At 40.1% G+C, this 24,295-nt stretch overlaps 1 protein-coding gene across 2 annotated transcripts in view; it reads right to left on the bottom strand.

Moving 5' to 3' along the window:
• The window catches only part of Sp1 (transcription factor Sp8), a 32,014-nt gene extending 17,934 nt beyond the window's left edge, over positions 1-14,080 (bottom strand). Inside the window, exon 1 of one of the 2 annotated variants that reach the window (XM_018110223.3) lies at positions 12,803-14,080. In XM_018110223.3, the coding sequence (XP_017965712.1) occupies positions 12,803-12,919 (117 nt within the window). In that variant the 5' untranslated portion in view covers positions 12,920-14,080. The remainder of the gene's footprint in view (positions 1-12,802) is intronic. The other variant, XM_018110220.3, reaches the window with a different exon arrangement.
• Between the last annotated feature and the right edge of the window lie 10,215 nt (positions 14,081-24,295).

Genomic DNA, 24,295 nt, shown 5'->3' with positions numbered 1-24,295 from the left:
AACCGCAGCGACAGCAGCAGCAGCAGCAGCAGCAGCCGCAACAACTTGGCAGCAACTGCTTCACTTGGCTTGCAGCCAATAGTGGGCGTTGCACAACATTTCGTTACGTTTCAATTGCATTTGCTGCATATATTGTCGCCGTCATTTGAAAATAGCGCGCATAAATGTGTACACATTGATAGATTCTGGCATGCCAGCAATGCTGCTGCCTACAACAACATCATCGGCGGCAGCAGCAGCAACAACAATGGCAACTGCAACGGCTGCCACGTTGCAACAGCAACAACAACGCCCACTTTTGCCCCCCACTCATGGCAATTTTTGTCGTTACCAAAGTGCCTTTAAAATGAAATTGAAACTGAAACGAGTTTTGATGTTGGTGCTGTTGCCGTTGCCGTTGCCGTTGCTGTGGCTGATGCTCTTGGCTCGCTGCATTATATGTAGTTGCCTTGCAGCTTTAGTCCAGCTTCGTGCCGTGGCAAATCAATCAATTTACGGGCTATCTTGGCATATTTCTGCTGTTGTTGCTGTTGCTGTTATTGTTGTTGTTGTTGCTGTTGCTGATGCTGGGGATAATCGGTGCGCTTCATCAGGCTGCAAACATGAAACATGAACATCATCAACGCCATTTCAACGCGCGCCTTGTGCTAAAAACGAAACCTAATTTCGGGCGTAAGACTTAACTTGAATCGAGCGCAGTCAACTGCGGCTCCAAGCTCAATGCTGCGACTTGTGCACAAGGACAACGTGACCCAAAAAACACAAAAAAAAAAAAAAAAAAGAAATGCAGCAGAAAAAAAAGCATATAAAATGCTAAAGTATACGCTCGCCTGGTGGTAATCACTGCACATACATCTCAACCAGCAGGCGTAACAGCAACAAGAGCAACGGCAAAGGCAACGGCAACATCGGCATCGGCAACAGCAACACCAAAGGCAAGACGACTCATGTATTCTGCTGCTGAAGCCATGTCGCTGGAGTCTCGCCTTGCTTGATGCACGAATCGCTTGCAGCCAGCAAAAATGTTGCTGTTGTGGCTGGCGTTGATAATGCGCCCAGCCTGACCTTATGACTACGCTCAGGCATTAGATTTTAACTTGCCAAGTCATGCACTTGTTGTTGCTGTTGTTGCTGCTGCTGCTGCTGCTTATGAACCGAAAATGTGGCATATTTGCGCAGGGAATTTGCAACGGCTAGAGAGGCTGTAGACAGAGTGAGCTGTTCTAACAAATCTTTATCAAATTCAATTGATAAAATAACAAATTCAATTAGATTCGCCACAGAGAAATAGAGAGAGAGAGAGACAGACGGAGAATCAGTGAGTGAGACAGCGAGAGCTTGTGGCATGCAGCGTGCAATTTTGACTAGCTATGAATAATGAGTCGCGCATGCAAAGTGGCAGCTACCAAGCGCTTTTGCATGCATTTGTCAATTTAGCATGTCATCAAACATCCTTTCAATTTTGTTTGACAAGAGCCGCCGCCGCAGACGCAGCAGACGCAGTGCTGAGCAAATGTCATGCCACATGTCTGGCCGGCAGCCATTTGCATGCCTCGCTAGAGTGCAACGCAGCGTTGCAACTGCAAACGGCAGCAAGCAGCAGGCGGCAGTCAGCAGGCAACCCCAGCGACAGCAGCCGAGCCAAAAGCAAAAGCGTCGGCGTCGAGGATCGCTTCACTTGTCAGCGCGACGGACTCAAAGAGTGCATTATTAAATGATTTTAACGACTTCATTTAGTGTTTAACATAATATTTACAACTGTCATCGCTGCAGCCAGAGCAATATATATTGCTACTTCACGGATTTCTGCTGCTGTTGCTCCTGCTGTGCATGTTGCTGCTGCTGTTGCTGCAAGTGACAAAGCGTTGAAAGCTATAAACCGTAAAGTGGGTCACAACATTTTTGTTGCTCATTGATGAGTTGCTTGAACGGAAATCGGAAGTTCAGATGCATGTAAAAATAATGATATATGCTGATATATATGAGTGGCATAATGACTGATTATAAGTATATAAGTATAAGTATAAGTATAAGTATAAGTATAAGTATAAGTATAAGTATAAGTATAAGTATAAGTATAAGTATAAGTATAAGTATAAGTATAAGTATACGTATAAGTATAAGTATAAGTATAAGTATAAGTATAAGTATAAGTATAAGTATAAGTATAAGTATAAGTATAAGTATAAGTATAAGTATAAGTATAAGTATAAGTATAAGTATAAGTATAAGTATAAGTATAAGTATAAGTATAAGTATAAGTATAAGTATAAGTATAAGTATAAGTATAAGTATAAGTATAAGTATAAGTATAAGTATAAGTATAAGTATAAGTATAAGTATAAGTATAAGTATAAGTATAAGTATAAGTATAAGTATAAGTATAAGTATAAGTATAAGTATAAGTATAAGTATAAGTATAAGTATAAGTATAAGTATAAGTATAAGTATAAGTATAAGTATAAGTATAAGTATAAGTATAAGTATAAGTATAAGTATAAGTATAAGTATAAGTATAAGTATAAGTATAAGTATAAGTATAAGTACAAGTATAAATATAAGTATAAGTATGGCATTTAAACAACATATGATTTGTCACTCGAGCCCTGTCGTCACGCAGAACCCATTTCTCTTAGCAACTGCTCGTCACAGTGCCGCACTTTATAGGCCATAAATCAATACAAATATGTGTGTATGTGTATATGTACGACGACAACAGGCGCTGTTGGTTCCCTCACAGATAAATCATTGCATTTTCGGACAACAAATCAGCTGGAGCAGAGTCATAACAAATGCAACTTACTTAACAAGGAAAGGAGAAACGTACAACAAGAAATCCTATTCACAGTTAATAAATATAAAAAGTTGGAGATATTTAAACACTATGCGTATATGACATTTGTAAAATATTTGCAAGCATGCGGAAAGCCAACGAACAACACTAAACAAGCAACAAAACAACAAACAACAGCCAAGAGCCAACAGCGAACAAGCAACAACTTTTACGAGCATCCGTCGCGCTCGTTCTTTTGCTCCTCGCGTCTGCTCGCCTCGACATTTAGTCTGTCTCTTCCGTCAACAGACTTCAGCACCTACCAGAAATATGGCCACATAAAATGACATGAAATGTACAGCGAGCCATAAATCCATAAGAATCTAACTCGGATTCAGTGTAGCCCTCGGCCCTCGGCCCTCGGCCCATGGCCCATGGTTCATCTAAGCCGCCTAAGCAAATAAGCCCACAGAGCTGCGCACATAAACAGAATAACAGCAACAAAGCCAAATCCGTTATGACAAACAAACTGCATCACGTCAACACAATGACACCTACAGTGAACACTGTCCGCCATGTAGGTCGCCTGATCCGCTTAACACGCAGCAGATCCTCTCTAAGCCCCTTTGCAATAGGAGCCAACTGCAGCCTCTGGAGGGCGACTCTATTTCTGTTACAGTTCGCTTTGTGTGTGATCTGTGTCTTGTGTCTTGTGTCTTGTCTCTCTATCATTAAGCGTGTAAAAAATGTATAAGAAATTGTGAAAATTGTAATTGGTTGGTGATGCACAAAGGAAGACAATTTCTATACAGTTTCCTTATATCAAATTTATATATAATGCAGCTAAGATTCTACAAGAGAGGCGAGGCTTTACCTCATATAATATTAAAAATATTCATCATTTATCTCCTACCTAAAAATTGAGTAATGTAATAACTACTAAATTTCACCTAACAATATGTGACTACCATTAAGTAGAAGCATTAACTAATAAAGTATCAACTCAAATATAAACATTTTTAAATTCCTTTCGCATAGTTTGCCTGATTAATAAGTATTTTGTACTTAAGTAAAAGTTCAGACACTTAACGTACAAAGTATGCATACAATTAAGTTAAAGAGATCAATTCACTAGCCGAACAACTACAAGATATACAGCAAAAGCGAAATGAAATTGAAATGGTTTACTTGTAACTGTGTGTAACATGGGGCGAAAACACCAACCATAAATACCATGAATGCCATTCAATCAGCTCGTAAAGGGTATAAGAACTTAAGAAACCAAAAAACTGTTATGCATTTTAGACACGCATCCCGAGCAGACAGACCCAGCAAACCCAACAGACTCGACAGACCCGCCTGAACCAGGCAGCCAGTGCCCATCTCGATTTTATATCGATTTCGAACAAAAACAAAACCTGCGACTGCGACTGCGCCCTTGCGGTATGATTATCACAATTATCTGCAATTCAGACCATAAATCATTTTATTCTGCAGCAAACGTTTTAACGTAACCCAATCTTGCTTAGCTGTTGATGTTGCAGTTGCCTTTTTGATCGAGTAATACAGCGAATAGATGCATATACATACATATATATTATATATATATATATATATATATAGATACATTTACCAACTGGCTGATTGGCTGGCTGGCTGGCTGGTTGGCTAACTAAGCTGCATTGCCTTGGCTTTGCCATATAAGGCAGCTCGCCGACATCGTCGTCACCAAGTCGAAAAGCAAATTTACAGCACGATCAAACAATTCAAAAAGCTGTTTCGCATTTGACTCCGTCAATTGATTGCCCGCCACGGACACTCCGGCCCTCCACCTCACCACCGCACCACCTCACCTCCTCCATTCGATCTGTAGAGCTGTATATATACATACATACATATTGTATATTGATTAACTTATGAACCTGCATTCAAATTAACGCTGACAAACGCTTTGACTTCGCGCCAATAAATTGTTGATGCATTGGCCGGTTGGCATTCGGTTGCCTGCAATCGTCGCACGGGTCAACATGAAAATTGCCAGAAATCGCTTGCTTTCAGCCCGGCCCGGACGGCTCTGAGAAAGTTGCTAAGATGTCGACACGAAGAGACGAATGAGGGAAGCACTTAAACAAAAGCCTCCGCAAATTGGTGTATAAATTCACAGAGCATAAGTGTAGTGTAGTATAGTGTAGATCTCAACGAAAATTTTCAAATTTCTCTGGAACCCTCAAAGCAATCAAAATGTGTAGAAATAATGCAAATTTCGAAGCTTTGATTTATAATTCACATTATGACTAAGAAAAATGCTTGGAATTAATTTGGTCAGAAACAATTCCAAGGCAAATTATATTATATTTTATAATTTCTAAAAAGTATCCATTAAAGAATTTGTAAACATGATTTTTAAGCTTCTTAGCAAATTCAATTTCTTCAGCATTTTTTTTTATACCCTGAACCAATTGAAAATGGGAAATCAGGGTATAATGGTTTTGTTAAAAGTATGTAACAGGCAGAAGGAGGCGTGGCAGACCCCACAAAGTATATATATTCTTGATCAGGGCGACGAGCTGAGTCGATTTAGCCCTGTCCGTCTGTCTGTCCGTCCGTCCGTATGTATGAACGCGTCGATTTCAGAAGATATAAGAGCTAGAGACTTCAACTTTTTTTTAAAATGTCCGAATATATCACGCGCATATCGAGTTTATCACTAAAAAACGATAACTCATTCCGATACTTTTTTATCGATAAAAAACCTTATCGACGATCACTTAAAGAATTATATCTCCTACATCTTTCAAGCTAGAGTCTCCAAATTTAAAATGTATATAAAGATGTATTTTATACAATTTCGGTTTTTGTTAAAATTTACCCCCCACCCCTAAATCCACCCCCTCACCCTCATCTTTGTAAAAGTCGTATATCAAATACTAGAGACTTGTGATTCGGTATACACATACATTTTAACATTATGATTACGTTCTGAAAGTTTCATTACGATCGTACGTCTAGAAATTAAATTATTCAACAAATAAGTTCTCATAATATTGCCACCACTGCAGCGCAACCCAAGCGCAATCGCCTGTATATGTGAGTGTGTGTATATGCATTTGTTTGTTTGTATGCGTGTGTGTGTGTGTGTGTGTGTGTGCGTGTGTGTTTGCTAATTATTATTGAAATATCAGTTGCTTGTAGGGTTCAGGGGATCTCGTAGTCGAGCTGTCTCGACTAGAGCTTTCTTTCTTGTTTAAACTTGTTTTTCAGCGATGAATGATGAAATTCCATACCGATATGTAATTGACTAAAAATTTGAAAAAACATTTCGCAAGTCCGTTCATAGGTCTTAGGATCAGAACCCTTGGACATTTGTTTGACTATATTCTATATGCATACAATATATATATTCATAAATTGTTGGTCGTGGCACTTTATCACCTGTAAGGCGTTGTCAACGTCAAGCAGCGCTAGCACTGCGATGTCAGGTCAAATGAGCACTAAATATATAATGAATGGAGTAAAGCATAAAAGGCGAGTCCAAGGTGCAACGACCACGGCGCAGGGCTCTGAACTGTACTCCTCTGGGGCCCATTCAGCATGTTCAAAGTATTTGCCACTCTGGCTGGCACTATAAAGCGTACACGTCGTCAGCTCGACGAGCGTGTTTAATTAAAAGTCCACTCTGTCCATATATCATGACATAGCTATGCACGTTGCTGCTGCTGCCGCTGCTGCCGCTGCCATTTGTAATTGCTTGGCATATCTAAATTATGCACTTTAACTATTAAGTGACATTTGTTATAACCAGTCTTTGTAATCCTTTGGCTTTTCCTGTTTCTAGCGCGAATTGCATTTGAAAATATGAGATATGTTTAACAATTCTTTACTGGGTGTGTGAGAAGTGAGAGAAGTTCTTGCGAGTCATACTGTTAGTTGTTTAGGACTCTATTATGCTTTAAGATTTTGCGTGAATCGGAATGTGTGATATACCAATATGATATACTTTAAATATTTTCTATATACTCGAATACAACTTTCATAGCAACAAATGAACGGGTTTTTGTATATGAGCAGAGGGTATAAGAGGCATTAAACTGAATATTACCATCATCCAATAATATATCCTTTGACTGAGCTTGTTCTGAAACAATATTCATTGCATTAAGATGGACTCATATGAATATTGTAAGCGAATGATTGCACTTTATTGCCATCTTCAACCCTCTAAGAGATCAGCACCGACAAGTACACTGACTGAATAATCCTTTTTGTCAACTAACTTTTGCTTATTTCTCATTCGATGCACTGACTGCCGATCGATACTTATCGCTGCTGAGAGAGTTAGCAAACAAAAAAAAAAAAAAAAAAGCAAAAAAATAACTGAGCTTGCTTGCTGCCGTCAGTTAAATTGCTTCACTTGACTGTCACAGGGCTTTCAACAAATCTGATTAATTCCATTATGCGTTGCGTATACGCCGCGATTGCCAGCCGTCTGTCAGCGTCAAGTTGCCCGAGCCGCAGTGACGTTTTACGCGGTGGCAACTGACGGTGACGAGCTGCAAGTCAGCAACAGCAGCAGCCACGGCAGCAGCAGCAGCAGCAGCAGCAGCGACGGCTTGGAAAACCAATTGAAAAACGCTCGCGAGCGGCGCCTTTGATGAGCCGAGGAGCGAGCGACCTTGTACTGCGCTCTCGCTTCCACTGCACTTTGTTCCTTTTGATATGCCTGCATTTGACTTTTTAGCAGCATCATGCCACCTAAATTTCTAGATGACGCAAGTTAATTGCGCTGCCGCTGCCGCTGCCCCAGCCCCAGCCCCAGCCCATTGTCAAAGGTGAAAATGGTCGGACAGTTGCACAAAGCGAGGCGCATTCATTAAGCCAAATAATATGAGGTAAATATGTCGAGCAGAGCTGAAGAGGAAATAAGCTAAAAGTCGGGCCCTCTATAGGGTGAGCCACCACGCCAATACTGAAAGAAATTTTTGAATGAAAATCAAGTCAGGCTCGGAATCGATTCAGTAGAAGTTTAGCTTATTTAAGTGAAATATGGTATCAAAAATTTGAAATATGGAATCGATTATAGCCACAGCTTGCTTTATATATTCGAGCTAATCCAAAGATTACTTTAATATATACATGCATATATTTTTTATATACATATAGCTTACTTTTGTTTTGTTTACTTATAATTGTACATAACATCTATGCATAGGCCTTTACTCAATCAGAATTCAATTTTGGATCTACCCAAGAAGATCCGATGCGTAACAGCAATTCATATTCCATTTGCAAATAGGTCTCTTATGGGAATCGCAGCTCTCAATAAAATTGTATAAACTGAAAATCAATTACGCATTATTTGAGCTGTTTGTATTGAAATAATTTCTCGCTGTGTACACAATAGACGAGTCGAATGAAAAATATAAGCTGACTGACTGGCTGACTGGCGGACTGAGTGGGTATCTGCTGACGGCGCCTGCTGTTCGGGGCAGTCAGGGCTACCGATGCCCTGCCGCTGAGCGACGCCCTGGCGCCTAACCGTGTTGAAAACACAACAAATTAGTCAATGACGCGGCGATCTTGCTCCAGCTGGCTCACAGCTCGCTGTGCATTTGTATTTTCATTAATATATTATTGCTTAATTTCTTTTGTTATGCTGATTATGCCGACAGACAGTGCCCAAGTCCATACCCATACCCTTACCCGTACCGGTACCCAGGCCCAAGTTCAGAGAGTGGTTCGAGTCAAGTCCAAGAGATGTTCATGGGAAAAACAGCAACAGCATTGCATGATTTTCAATAATTTAACAGCCGCAACTTGGACGCGTACCGTTTTACCGCTTTGCCTTTGCTGCCAGACTCCGTCCGAGTGTCCGAGTGTCCGACTGTCCGGCCGTCTGACTCTCTGAATCTTCGACTGAAACACATGTTGTGCTTTGTTTCAAGCATAAATGTTAATTTCAGTTTGTCTTGGTAATTTATCATATTTTTTTTTCTCAATATTTTTTCTTTTTTTTTTTCTGTATTTCGCGTCGCGTCTTTAAACGCCTTTAATTAAAACCAATGCGCATGTGTAACTTTCTTAAACAGAGCCTAAGATTAGAGCGCCGAGCAGGGCCGCTGCGGAGTCTAGAGTCGAGTCTAGCCGAGCGCTGGCTTTGAACTTGGCCGACAGCACGTTTGTAAAATGATTGATGTGGTATTAATTTTAATAAGCGCCTGCCCGCTCCATCAATATGCATATCGGGGCCCCAGCTCGATAGCGAGCGAGCAGCCGGCTACAGCTCGTTCTAGCCCCGTTTAGAACATTTTCTTCGGCGGCTTTACATTTTGAATGACGCACGTAGTTTCGTGGCGTTTACACTTTTTGCTTGTGGCACAGCCTGGCCATGCCCCATGCCCCATGCAACACACTTCACCTCACTGAGGCATCATAAGTAGTCGCAGAGTGCGAGCGGCACGGCAGCTTAGACGAGTTCCCAACAATTTTGCGCCTATTTGACCGGATGGTTAATGGCCATTACTGGACGTTGCCAACTCTATTGAAAGTGTTATGCAATTAGGCCAGCCTGCCAGCCGGGCTAAAAACTTTATCAATTTCGGTCAGCATGCGTCCCCAACGGACTATGGATGCCTCAGAGACATATGCCATGTAAAGATATTATAGATAGATGCTGTGCTTTTTACAGATAATTTCTCTGTCTTTACCTTGCTCTATTCATCTGTAAATATATTTAACTTTGGGCATACGAAAAAAGCCAAGGAAGTAAATGTATACTCCCAGCTCCCACGAGTAGAAGAAAAGTTTGTTACGCTTTCAATTTAAAGGAACCTTAACATTTTATTCAATTTAATTATTTGTATTCCATTATTCTTGGGAGTTTAAGACTATTTTTGCTAGGATGATAAATTAGTTTACATGATATATACTAGAGTTTCGAAAAACATTGTTCTTTCTTTTACTAAGTTTTAACTCCATACGTTTCAAGTGTAGTGTTTTAAAAACACCGTTTTTATAATTATAAAATGTAACAAAATGAAGCTCTTTCTATAGTTATCTTTGTAGCTAACTTGTGTATTTTATATAAATATAGCTCTGTTGAATTGAACGCTTTGACTTCGATTTAATATACATGAATAATATTACTATTATACTTATTATTCAATACCTTTTGCATTACCGACCAGTTCGATATCAACTCTACTTGTTAAAGGTAACGAATTCCTAACAAGACTTATTTTCGCATTTTCACAATGAAAATTATTCTATGAATCGACCTCTTCTGCTATACTGCGATATATGGGGACATGATAAGTATTTCCACTTCTTTTTTTTTCATCTAAGAATTCAAGACTTTCATAATATTTATAAAGGAAAAATATTTTTACTTTAATGTTATATGTTGTAAGATTCATTATTAATGCTAACCCACTGTATGTTCTTGAAGAACAAAGAAATTTCAGATTATTTCTAAATGAAAATAAATCTTGATTTATGAATGAATATACAGCATTATTTGAATATAAAAACTACATCACATTTATTAACTGAAGTATTGTTTTTTTTTCGGTTATTTTGTAGGTAATTTTTAGTTGGAAAAACTGCTCTAAATATCACTAAAATAAATATAATCTGCATGGGAGCTGTGTGTGTGTGTATGTGTGTGTGTGTGTGGGTCTTTTCTCTATAATCATCATCATCATCATTAGGAATTTTGAAATTGATTTCGTTCAAGTAGCATTGCCTTAGTTTCGATTTATGTTTACGTTTCACAGGCGGCGCGATCAAAGCAGTTTGTTAACTATCGACTATGAGTATTTGGCAAAATCATCATTAATGCCTGTCAGAGGAAGAGCAGAGTGTATCTGCAGATTGAGCAGATACGTTGAGCTGAGCTGAGCTGAGCTAGCATTAGCAATTGACCTGATGGAACCCCGAGTCTACGGCTTGGTCCATATCTGCGATCTGCCTTTGTCGCCATTCGATCGCAGATGCAAATCACGTCAACTTTGACTTTGGCACCTCGAGTCACCTAAGTGAGCTCGAATAATTGATTTCAGAAGCAGCGCATACCTGAGTGCCCACATAATTGCCATGTATCGCCTACCTGTATCTGCAACTGTAACTGTATCTGTATCTGTATCTGTATCTGTATCTGTATCTGTGTCTATGGCTGTAGCTGTATCTCTGATGTGCGTAGCTACTAAGCCGTAGCGTGAAATTCGTTTGCACACAGAGCGCGACGCGTTGAACAAGCCGCATCAAATCAATTTCGAAACTGACTTCAACTCACACTCAGAGAGGGACTCAGCGACTCATCAGCAGCATTAGATACATGTTCTTTTTTTTCGTTTTTGTTTAATTCATGGAGTCTCGTTGATCGGCGCGCAGGGAGACAACAAAGGAAGCCCTGCCCATCATGGGTGACTGAGTTTTCCAGCGCCTGCCCTGGCGTGGCCCTTTCAGCGCTCTCGTACCTGGCGGCATCCCGGCAATTGCCATGGCGTTTAACGGCGTTTGCTGCCGCTGCGGCATTGTTGCCAAAAAGCAACAAGAAAATAAAAATAGAAAATGTTGCCATTGTCCAAGGTATTGTCAGGCTCATTGCCGTGTAAGTGGTTGATTTGCCGCAAACTCGCTGAGACAAACTCTGACAAGCAACTGACAAATGCCAATGCAAATGCGATAACATGGCAAAGTAACAACAAACAACAAACAACAATCGACGAGCAGCAAACAGTGAACAGTAAACATCAAAGTATTATAAATAATAATACATGTATTTGTCTGCTTCAACACCTGAGCCGCCATATCTGCCATCGCAATGGCCATTAAAACTATGTAATCTAATTAATTAGAGCTCGATTGTATCTGTGCCCGCGTCAGAGCCATTATGATAAAGTTAAAAATATCATCACATTTTATAAGAAACGTGTGTATGCACAATTATACACATACATAATTAAATAGTTGTAGACAAACATACATACATACGTACATACTACTTGTGTATCTACGTATGTATGCATCGTGTATTAATATGCATTAGGTGAATGGGACACTTTTCTATGAAGGCTAATTTGTGCATGACATGCAAAACAGGCGTACGAACTTGATCGAATCATGTCAAGATAAATAAATATCTTTGAGCGCTATATATAAATATTGTATATACTATCTATAAGTTATAGATATCGAGATGTACATATATAGTAGATGCATGTGAAGCATATACATACATATAATGTGATACGAGTATAAGAATTTGTATATATTATATATCTAGAATTATTCACATATAAAAATAAATGCATATTCAGCATATATGCTTTAGCTTTGTTATTCAATTTAATTTTCGAAATGAAAAAGCAATTCTAGCATAGGCAAAGTCTCTCATTTTAAGTGAACTGTTTGCGTATTTAAATACAGAATTCTATATATTCATATATAATATATATATACATATATTGAATGATAATGAAATGCTTTTGATTCAAAAGAGAAATGTATTTCAATTTTGTTCAATATGCTTAACGCCATACAATGGGCGTGTCTTACTCGCCTATTAACTTGATCCTTATGTCTTTTCTGTTTAATTAGCCAAACATATAAACAGATATGCTTCACATACTACTGACGATCTCAAACATTTTCTTATACCAGACACGATTTTCAATTTCACGTAGATTCATTCGTATGCAGAGAAATGCTCATATAAATAAAACTGGAAGCTTTGACAAAGTGTTGTCTTTATATACCCAAAGATTGATGTAGAGGGTGAGCAAAGGAAGAGTAACCTATTCAAAAGCTCATCAATTCGAGTTCGTAATTGAGACCTAAGGAAGACGTTGGCTCTGGGCCGATTGCATTTATAGCTGAGCATCGGCACAAGGTGTTAGCAACTCTTGGCGCTAAGGGGTACTAAAACTGCCTGCGGAGAAAAGATTGCTAACTATTCAACAATCAATCAAGGTAGAGCGGAAGAAGAAGCTGCCAATTGGATTGTATTTGCGTATGGCTGGTAGCACTTACCGGATTTACCTGTGGTTTCTGCAAATGTGTCGCAATGTTGGTGATGTTCATGCCCGCCATAGCCGGAATCTGTGAGCCGTACAATTGGCCGGCGGTTGGTGTCATGTCCGTTAACATTTTAGCTGCTGCTGCTGCTGCGGCGACAGTGGCTGCTGCTGCTGCTGCGGCGGCTGCTGCGGCTGCTGCTGCTTCGGCTGCTGCTGTCTTTCTTCCTGTTGGTGTTGTAATTTTGAGGCGTGCGCGCAAAGGGATTTGCCTAGGAACCTAGATTATTCCAAACAAAGCACACATAAAACAAAGTCGCTCGCTGTTCAAAGTCGCCCAAAGACGAGGCCACTATCTCGAAAGAACCACACACAGAGTGAGAGAGAGAATCACACAGAGAGAAACACGCGCGCTAGTCGCAAACAATAAAAAATATGCAACAAAAAAATAATATTCTCTTGAGGATTCGACTTTCACTTTTCACTGTTATTCGGAGAGATTTGCATTTGCTCTTTCTTTTGATTCTTGTTGTTGTTGTTGTTGTTGTTGTAGCTGTTGTCGCTTATTATCTTATGCTGTGCAAATACTTATTTCCGTAACTGTTACTGTCACTGTCACTGTCACTGTAACTGTCACGCTTTCAGCCGTGACTGCAACACGCTGGCGCCAGCCTCTGATCGTCACAGGCAGCGCGATCGAATCAAATGTAAGATGTGCGAATACAGTTAGAACTGAAGCAAAACAATAAACCGCGTGGGACAACTTACAACAGAAAAAAAAATAAGCAGAAGTTGAATTTAAAAGCACTAAGACGCACTTCAAACTGTATGTGATTGTTGAAATTATTGTTGTTGTTATTATTGTTATTGTTTGTTATCGATGGCGATGTCGATGTCGATGTCGATGTCGATGTCGTTGCTGATATTGCGTTGTGCTAAGGCGTCGGCGGCGACGTTGGCGACAGGAGGCGTCTGCACTAACAAACAAAATATATCCGCGCAAAAGTTTTTAGCGTCGTCGCTGATCGTTCAAAGGCTTGCAACTGTTTCACGCGATGCCAGCGCAAACAAAAAGCTTGGGCCCATTCCCGTTTTGTCGTTGGCGGCGACTGCTCCGTCAACGTCAGGCGAAGGCGTTGTCGTCGTCGTCGTTCAGCTATAGCTACAGCAACAGCAACGGCAACAGCAAACAGCAGAGGGCGCGTCAAAACAAGAGAGAGCGCGATTTGCAATTGTTGTATTTGTGTGTTCTGCTTGTGCGACTGTGTGCGGCGCTGGCAAACTGAGACGGCGACAGCGACAGCGACTGCACTCAGGCAGCCAGCCAGTCAGCCAGCCAGTCAGCCAGCAAGCAGGCAATCGAAAACCGCAGCCTCGTCGACGCTACGCTCTCTCGCTGCCACAGCAGCAGCCATTCCCATTCATCATGACGCAGTTACACCTAACATTGGCGCAGCTCTTGTGTGTGTGAGCGCACAAAAGAGACAGCAATAAAACGAGCCACCACCGAATGCGAGCTACGTTTATGATCATCGCTGTTGCTATTGCCGTTGTTGTTGCTGTTGCTGTTGCTGTTTGCTGTTTGCTGCTTGTGCCGGCGCTGCTGATGATGATGTATTAGCTAGCCGGCGAGCAGAGGGCGCCGCTACTCTCTCTTTCTCTCTCTCTCTCTCCCTCTCAGTCGCTCTCTGCGTGTGTTTTTTTCGGTTCATTCATAAAAGCAAGCACGCGCTCAAAACAAGTTTCGTTTGGCGACGCCCCGTTGCGTGCGTGCTGCGCGCCGACGCGATGGCAACGACCAATCCGAGCATTGTCTTATGCTGTGCTTGCCCTAACCTATAATTAGAGCAATGGCCGCTGTGCGACAGAGATGGCTATACAATTGGCACGCGCGTGCTCGCGCTAGCGCACCCTGTCACTCCAGCTGCCGCTATAGCGCTCTGCTGCTCTCTATCGGGAGAGCAAAGAGAGCGCAACCTCAACTTCTAGCCCTTAGTAGCTGCATGCAATGGAATCCCATCGCGTGCATACGCCAAAATGTTGCGCATTTTTATCCTATGGATCCCATTAATTTATTTTATCCCTTCATCCATTGAAAACAAATGAATAGGGTATGTAGCCATAGCAAATAGTTTATATCTTTTGCTTTTCTTTTCTTTCCTTTCATTTTTTTATAGCCACCCCCCTGTCCGCACCCAGCATAAAAATAATATCTCTGTTTTTTTTTTTTATCAGAGAGAACCCATAAAAGTTACACGAGAGTTGGAGCTGTAGCAATGTTTGTGTTTTGTATATTCTTTTTATTCACTGAATTCACGAGTAGTACGGAGGAGCATGTCCGAAAATTATATGCATCATGGATTATCTTGGCAATGCCTATAATGTGTCAGGTTGATGAACTTATGTCGATCTATGTGCTAACAGTCAGAAACAAATCAATTGCAGGCTTCTCTAACAAATCATATCAGCTCATGTATTTCTATTAGTTTGAGCTTACACATAAGAAAAGGTACCTTTTATTTCAGTATATATTCACATTACAGTGTCATAAATATCACTAAAAAATCATTCAAGTTTTCTGTGTTTTCATATATGAAACTGAGCAAAGTAGAACCACAACCCCTGAGGAAGAATACATGTATATGCATGAATTTGAAAATGGAATTGTATGTGTATTAGGGTTACTTTTTTCTGGTTTGTCTTGTTTTTTTTTTTTCTTTTTATACGAAATGTATTTCAATTCGAAATTAATTCAACTGGATTCCCGGACAAAACTGAAAATTTATTATTGCTCCCTTTTTTTTAAAGAATACAATTAAAGTTTGAAAAAATATATTTATAGAAATATGTAGAATACCATTAAAATCTAAAAAAATATATATACATGAATATAAAAAAGACAGGAAGTAATATTTTCGCCTCGGGACCAAACGCAAATAGTTGAGATGACTTGAATAAGCAATTCCTATTTGGCTATGGCTAAAAAAGAAAAGTAAAAAGCATCATAGATAAATATATTTTCCTGAATATAGATATAGAAATAAAGTATTAGAAATATTTGCTTTATTAACACTTTCTTTTATTATACACTGATGCCATTGAAAATAGAAGTTTAGGGTATAGAGGTTTTGCGAAAAGGTATGGCAGACGATTATCAATCGACTATCCACCTCCTTCTGTCCGTTCATCCATGTGAACCCAGAGTTCATATAAGTCATAAAAGCTACATAAAGGCATTTATATATTCCTTACCATATTAGTTACAGACTATTTGTCGACAATTCTTATCCTAAATATCGTAAGCACAGTTGTTTTATTTCGATTTTTTTGAGAGTACTTCTACTTGTTTTTCCCTAGCTTGTATAGGCTATCTTCAAGTTATATGTACTGCAATATGATACAAAAATGTATAAATGTTTGTATAATATTGAATGTTTTACCACTTACTCAGTATCCCTAATGTCTTTAATCAATAACAACAATAACAATGCCCTTTGAGTGCATAGCGAATCAATCAAATTTCAGCAGAGAACTAAATCCTCAAATTGTGAATCATCATAGTGTCCAGACGTTCACAGGGTGTCAATAGAGACCCTCTCAAAACCCGATTTAGCAGGCGCTAAACGTGTCTATATGTATTTCCGGTGATGCGAAAGAACAGACACACATATGTACATACATACACATATTAATGTATATCTATACATTTATGTGTGTGTGTGTGTAACTGTCCAAGGCAGTTGTCATATTTGCTATACATCAAATATTCTTGGATGTTTTTGTAGAGTATTCTAGGAGGAGTAGACAGAGTATAGCATGATTGCTAGCAATCGACTGAAATTGTATTACTCTGCAAACTTTGGTATAATTTATATTTAAATTCCTTAGATAATAGTTTAATTAATTTACAAAAGTGTTTTTCATTGCTCTCGCCTGTGACATGTTCATCAGCTGCTTTGTATACATATATAGTATAATGCTACACTATGTTTTCCAAATACCCAAACAAACACGAGCCCAACAACAAAATGTGTAGAAAGTGCCGAAACACTTTTGCCTCAGTTGTTTTCTATTCAAAAGAGCTGCATGCCGCATGCCGCATGCCTCTCGCCGCTCACCGCTCGCCGTCGCTGCCGCCGCTGCTGCATGCCGCACATGTTCCTCGATGTTGTTGTAATTGAGCCACACCCCAAGTGGCAGCTGCTGCATTTGAATCTAGCTGCAGCGCCGCTGCCTGGACAAACAAAGAGCCAGCCAGCCATGGGGCAAGCTGAAAGTGTGCACGGCAGCACATGCCTTAGCTCCAGATTCCCTCAGATTATGCTTGCCCACGGCCCGAGATGAGCCCTGACTCGGGGTGCCCACATCTTGCGACATTGCCAAATGACGGCACGGCAAAGGCAGAATTTGAGGCGCCGCCAGTTGCTGATTTGGTGCAGCAGCGGTCGGGTCTCATTAGCTGACCGACAGCCGCCCACCGTGTGGGCGGGCGCGAGTGGGTGTGAATGGGTGTGAATGGGTGGCTGCGTGTGCGTACGACGCACGCCTTTATTTAGACGAATCAACGTCATGTACTCTTTGCAGCTCAGTCTCTGTCTCGCTTTCTCTTTCACTGGCGCAACAGAAGTCGCTCAGCGGAGGATGTTTAAAATATTGAAGAGCCTCCGCTGGCCTGGCCTAACCCAAAACCCCTCGTCTAAAACAGCCAAACACAACATTGTTTTTTAGACTAGAAAACTCTGGTACAGTTTCCGCAACGAATGACTAACAAAAGCGTATATTGTATAGTACTATACATACATCTCTTCGATCGAGCTCCAAACTTTTAGCTCTTTAAAAGTGTCTTCGCCGCCTTAGTCAAGCTCCACTGTGTGTATCCGCATCACAGTCATTTGCTGGCTAAAATTTTAATTATTCAATGCGAACCGTCTGCAATCGCACTTCAACTTAAAGTTGGGCGTGTCGCGCCCACAAATTGGAGCAATGCTCCCTTCGACGTTTAGCGCTTGCCCTTATTATTATGGCTGTCGACGATTATAATGACACTCTTATTGTTGCGCTTAATTAAACCATTTGCAATTTGCGCAAGTTGCTGCACGGAAAGTTTCCCAATCAAAGAAAACACCTGGCCACGCCCACGCCAGCTAGCCACGCCCCAAATTGAACAATGTATTTCGCTTAAAATGCTTTCCGTTAATTGCACTTTTTCCCATTTTTTATTATTATTTAATTTTTGTTTTTATTAAGTTCTCGAATTGAACTTTCTTCCCGCCCACCTGAACGGGCAGAGATGGCAACCAATTAACAGGTGTACAACCCAATTTGGCCACTCAAGCTGTAAAGTTAAAAGTTAGTGATTGTTCCCAAAATAAATTGTTGTATTATTTGTAATACAGTCTTTAAATAATATCTATTCTCACTGAAATGCACTTTTCATATCCAAACTAAATTAAAATTTTTGGCTTGCCTTAAGATAATTTTAGATTTTAATCACAATTTTTACATTGGGTAAATGGAAACTTAATATAATAAAATTATAATGCTGAATACAATTTTTGTGATGTTTATTGGGACTGTATAAACTATGCTAAAGAAAAGAAACTCACTTTAAAACGTGTATTATCATATTCTGTCTAAGAAATCACCAAATAATTAAAGAGTCCTGAGCAGATGACGGCTAACACCTAGAATTAGAACAAACGTTTTAAATTAACGAAATCTTAGCCCATGTTAAGTCGCATCGAACTTATTGTTTATTATAAGACTGAGCTCGTTATATGAATTGAATTTGAAAATATTTCCCTAGCTTAAGCTCTAGCTTTACTACATATACGTATATAGCCTCATGTACTAGTGTTTCGGAGAATATTCTCATTTGTATTGGCGACTTCAAATGCCTATTGCCAACAAGCTAGCCGCCGCGGCGGCCGAGTCAAAATTTTGATTTAGACTTTGTGAAAACGTCATCAATTAATTTGCAAAAGACACAGCTATTATATAATAATGTAAACTGGTTCATAAATAGAAACAAAGGTGCAGGACCTTAAAGAAATGCAAAAAAAAATATAGTATATATGTATATATATATAAACATGTTATGTTTATTTGTGGGCACCTATATAGGTAAAAGTTCTAGTTGAGTAAAATGAATAACACAGCAGTAGCCAAAAGCCACCAGCCAACCGCAGTCCGTACGCAGCCGTCTGTAAGTACACAGACACAAACACACACACACACATATATATGTATATATATATATGTATATATGCATATGTATATGCACATGTGATAGAATATGTCTAAATATACATATGTATGAATAAATGTGTGCGCGTGTGTATATGTGGTTTGGTTATACGGGTATTCTTTTTCCGAAAGGGGACTCGCTCTCCAAATTGCTAGGCGAGGGCGTGTCACAAAATCGTAAATCACTTTGAAGTGGGTCGTAGACGTTCAAGCGGCGTTCGAAACTTACGCTAATACAACAAATGGCAACAGCAACAACAACAAGAACAACAACAAGACGAAGAGTAACAAACACTAGGCCATCGACCAGCATCTACCATTCACGTCCAGGGCCAGGGCCAGTTGAAGCTTCGGTTGGACGACCCCTCGATGCCCCGCAGCGACAGGAAAAATCACGCTAGGCGCTGCTTGTCCTGACACACAGTAGCGATAATGTGTCTAAGCACCAACAACAATAACAACAACAACAACAATACGCTTTAAATCGATCGTAAACGCGAATCAATCAAATTTTGAGCATCGGCCTTAAGCCTCAAAAATTGTGAATCATCATAACGCCATGACGTTCATCACCATATTGCCAATCGTTAAAGACCCTCTCGTAACTCTGAATCGCACCGAGAGACAAGTAAGGATGCTGCAGCTGCCTAATAAACGATCGCAATTTGATATAAACTTTAATTGATCTATCCACTCACTTTGTTGATATTCGACGCTACTGTTGCTCTATCTATAATCAAGACAGTTTATTAGAGGGTTTTGCCTATTTACTTATCTCTAACTACTGTAGAGCCGAAAGTAGAGGATCTGCCCTTATACGAAGTACAATGTTCGCCCGACGGTCCATATTCTCTCGTGGGTGAGTCGTCTAATAAAATAAAAAGAGTTTCTCTACACTTTCTTGGGGTGGGAAACTTTACTATTTCCATTGTCAATCACATGATCAGATGAAAATCAAAAGTATATCGTAAATACATCCATAAATCTATATCGTCCAAAGTTTCAAAGCTAAAAAAAAACATGATAATTAAGTTATAATATAAAGCCTATATAATATAATATTAATAGCAAAATCCTTCCATCATTTCATGTCGATATTTAGAAATTGTATTAAATATGGCGTGTCCCGCATCGTATTATAATAACTCTTTAACTGTTAAGTACAATTAATCTGAGCTTGCAGTTAGTTGAAATATTATTTAACTAATTGAGCTATTTAAATCAGCGCATCAGTGCCAGCAAATCGTATAAAGCTCTACATTAATCCCGGGCTAAGACCGTGGAGTTTACTATATAATGACTACCTACCTTGATTACACACTCTCGCTGGTGCTTGACTCTGGCTCTGACTCTGACTCTGACTCTGACGCCGACTGTGGCAAGTTGAGGGTGTTACTGCCGGCTGGCTGCGGTTGCTGCTGCTTCTGCTGCCATGGTCCAAAACCTGTGTTTACGCTGAAAAGGGTGCCAACTTGCAGGGGCCGGCAATGTATACATACATATACATACTTGCAGTACTTTGGCTGACGCACACCCCAAGGAACTACTCGCAGCGCTGCTCCTGCCCATCACTTGGCACTCCATGTGCTTGCAGCTACGTGAGCCACCTTTGCCGTTGCCTTTGCCTCTGCTTCTGCCCCTGTCTCTGCCTCTGCCTCTACCTCTGCCTCTACCACTACGTCTGCCTCTGCCGTTGCGGCTTCATTGCACTTAATTATTGTTATTTATTATTTTTATATTGTTTTGATGAGATGTTGAGCAACATGTTGACGAAATGTCGAATGTGTAAATTGTTTAAATCAACTGCGCGTCGGCTGGGCGGCCACAGGAAGACCGCAGACAGGATACCCAAGCGAGAGAGATGCACCTCTCACCTCTGTGCCTTATAATTGATCGATTGCAGCTCGAGGCGCTTAGCAAAATTATCATAATTAGACTTAATGCTTAACCAGTCAATCAGCCTGGTCGCTACTGACTTTATATCAACTCTTTCATTCTCCCCTCTCTCCACTTCCACGCGTCTTTCTCTTGGCTCGGCTCTGATTTTTGCTTTACTCTCTCTCTCTGCCTCTGTCTCTATATTTTCGAAGCGCCATCGATTTGATGGCTCCTAGCTTTCGAGCCTAACGCCCCTTACAGCCACGACCAGAATTTGTGCTTATTCGGCCTCGGCGTCGCATTTTAATTGCATAATAAACCATAATTATAGCGTGCCAGTTGACAAAGCTAAATGAATGCAATTGAGTGTGACGACAATAAATCAATATAAATCAAATCGAGCAAGAAATGCGAATATTCATTCAGGTGACTGCTCGGAGCAGTTTAATATTTATGTGTATGAAAAGTGATTCAATTAGCAGAAACGCAATCAACGAATTAAATTAGCGCTTTATAGATCTTTAAGCTCTGCTAGAAACATGCCCAACTTTGACTCTGACTCTTACTCTGATTTTGATTCTGATTCTGATTCTGAATACTATACTTCAGTATGCTTCATGCACTCATTGGGAGTCGCTCTTCTAGGGCGACATAACTTGAAGTGATTCCATTCAAGACAGCAGCGGAACGCTCTCGAACTTACACACAGCTGTTTCATATGGCCTCATCCGCACAATTAATTATTGTGCTCAGCAGCGCCAAAAAGTCGGCAAAGCCGAAACCAGGACTAGAGCGTGGCGCTGCAGATCCGGCGAGCTGCAGAGGCGCAGAGCTGGAGTTCCGAAGGCAGGCGCGAGCACCTAACTCGGCTTGGGAACGGCAACTGAAGCATTTTTCTTCTTACAGCGCAACCTGTAATTATCATTCGATACAAATCGAAAACGAAAGACACTAAAATTTATTATTGTGAATTAATAAATTTTTTTGTGGTTGTTTTTTTTTTTTTTCGCCGCCGTTACCAACTTGGTCAGCTTCGGCGGAACGCGGCACCGTCCGTCCAGCCGCATACATTTTTGTACCCTGTACCCAGGAAAGTGGTATACTGATGCTCTGCCAACGGATGTAGCCTATGTATATACAGTGGCTACCGGACCACTTAAGCAAAAATATTTCTATTTTGGAGGACAGGTAATGTAATTTTACCTATCTCTTACATATATTGGATATATAATTATTTGATTTTTCAATATTTCACGCGACATTTAACGCTAATGGTGGGCTTATGTTAAGCAGATGTATGTATAATACAAGTAAGACAAGTTTAGCCGAAACTGCTCGATTACGATATGGTAACATGTATATTTTTGCCATTGCAAAGGTCTTCAGTATTTGAAGAACGGCTTAGAGGGTAGTGCTTAGATTTGGCACCGATATAAAAAATATAACGAAATTCAATAAATAGTATGAAAATGCACATGAATCTATATAAGATAATCTGTTATAAGATAATCTATAAGAGAGTATCTGTTAGTCGAGCACCTTTGAAGAGTGCAATGAGACTTCTGTTGTTTCTTTTTCCTGCTGCACCAACAATTTTTAGTGCTGAAATTATTTTTATTAGTATTTTATGTATTTCTCTTTTTGCATTGTGTTTTGTAATCTTGTTTGTTGCTTTTGTTGTTGCATGTTGCTTTGCAGCTTGCATTTGTTGTCTGACAAGGCGCATATATCTTAGGCATTATCTTGTCATGTAATCAGGCAGCACAAAAATTGTTATACAGATGATAAATTTAATACCAACGTATGCGGACAAATTAACTTAAACAAAAACAAAAACGAAACAGCAACAGAAAAAGAATAAGAAAAAGAAAGGAAAGAAAAATCGGTCCTGGGTGGCGTTCAAATTGGACTGGACACTACGAAAGACCCCAACTATTTAAGAATTCCAAAGACATCCGTTCTATATTCAGCACTCTTTCAGTTTGTCATTCTCAACATTTCTTTAAGTTTTGCATTTGCACTGAGTGTACCTGCAAGCTTCCAGGGAGCTTTTGTTATCGAAAATAAAATTTTCGATACACTGAAAATGTTTCACACTAGATATATATCCATTTCTTCACATAAGTATATCTATTTCCGAGAACTCGTTATTTCTATTTATTTTATTTATAAATTCCTTTTCTAATCAAAATATGTATATATAAATATATTAAAGTTTATCTAACTCTCTATAGCTCAGCATTTATATGTATATATAAAGTATAGTAAAAAATATATGTAGGTAAGTGTACCTATTATCCTGAGACATATGTTATAATAAAAGATGGTCTTTATTAATACAGCGAATTTTACACTGGTTCCATCTCTAAACATTTTGACCCAATGTATGCGCAGCATGGAAGAAGACGCTTTCAAGAACAAGATTTCTATATACACCATGGACCTACGTACAAATATTTATCCAAGTGAGCTCGATTGACTGAATCGTCTACTGTACTTAGGATGCAATAACTAGATATACTTTATAGGATCGTTAGAGCTCCAAGTGTAAAATCAAATATGTATATGTATGCAGCATATAAAAATCAAGTAATGAAATAAACAGACGACAGCGATGAAAATGACAAAAAAGACAAGGGAAAAGAAGAAGAAAAGAAAAAGCGTAACAAATAAAACGCTACAAAAAGTTGAGAGGGGGTGGAGGGAGCAAAAGCGGAGCCGGAGCGAGAGTGAGAGTGAGAGTGAGAGTAAAGATGAGAGAGAGAGAGCGAGGGGAAAAGCTCTGGATGTGCATGGATTGGGTTTTGGATTGGCCTGGTTTTAGTTGGGTTGGGCTGCTTTAGGTTGGGCTTACGTTTGGCTGGGCTTGGTGCCTGTTGTGGGAATAGTGCAGCAATTTTCCCCATTGAAATTAACGCAAAAAAGGCGTGGCCTTTGCCGTTGACAACAACAACACTCAGAGAAATGCACGCATTAAAGGGGGAGCCGTACAAGAAGGAGGACGGCAATGTTGATTGTTGTGGGCTGCCAGCTAACCAGAGGTGTGGGCGGCGGACGGGGAGCGGGGGTGACAACTCAACCACCATCGTGCAATAAACAAACAAGCGGGTCTAACAACAAACATCAGCCAGACTTTGCGGATTAAACGGGCCCTTACCGGGGGGTAGCTCGCTCTGGCTGGGGCTGCCGCGTGGGTGGACGGAGTTGGGGCACAGTCAAACAACAACTGCTGCAAGGAGCAGCTAGATGTGATGCTTCGCTAAGCTGCAGCTACTCAATTAATTTTTATTACACTGTCAGCAGTATTGCGGAGACGAGCTCGAGTTGTCGGGCCGCCTATCAAAATGCCGAGCGGCAGCGCCAACCCCTTTGGCAGCTAATAAAA

This window comes from Drosophila navojoa, chromosome X (genome assembly GCF_054131105.1).
Source record: "Drosophila navojoa isolate 15081-1374.11 chromosome X, UAZ_NAV_1.0, whole genome shotgun sequence".
Classification (NCBI taxonomy): domain Eukaryota; kingdom Metazoa; phylum Arthropoda; class Insecta; order Diptera; family Drosophilidae; genus Drosophila; species Drosophila navojoa.
This window is presented reverse-complemented; position numbering and strand designations above follow the sequence as displayed.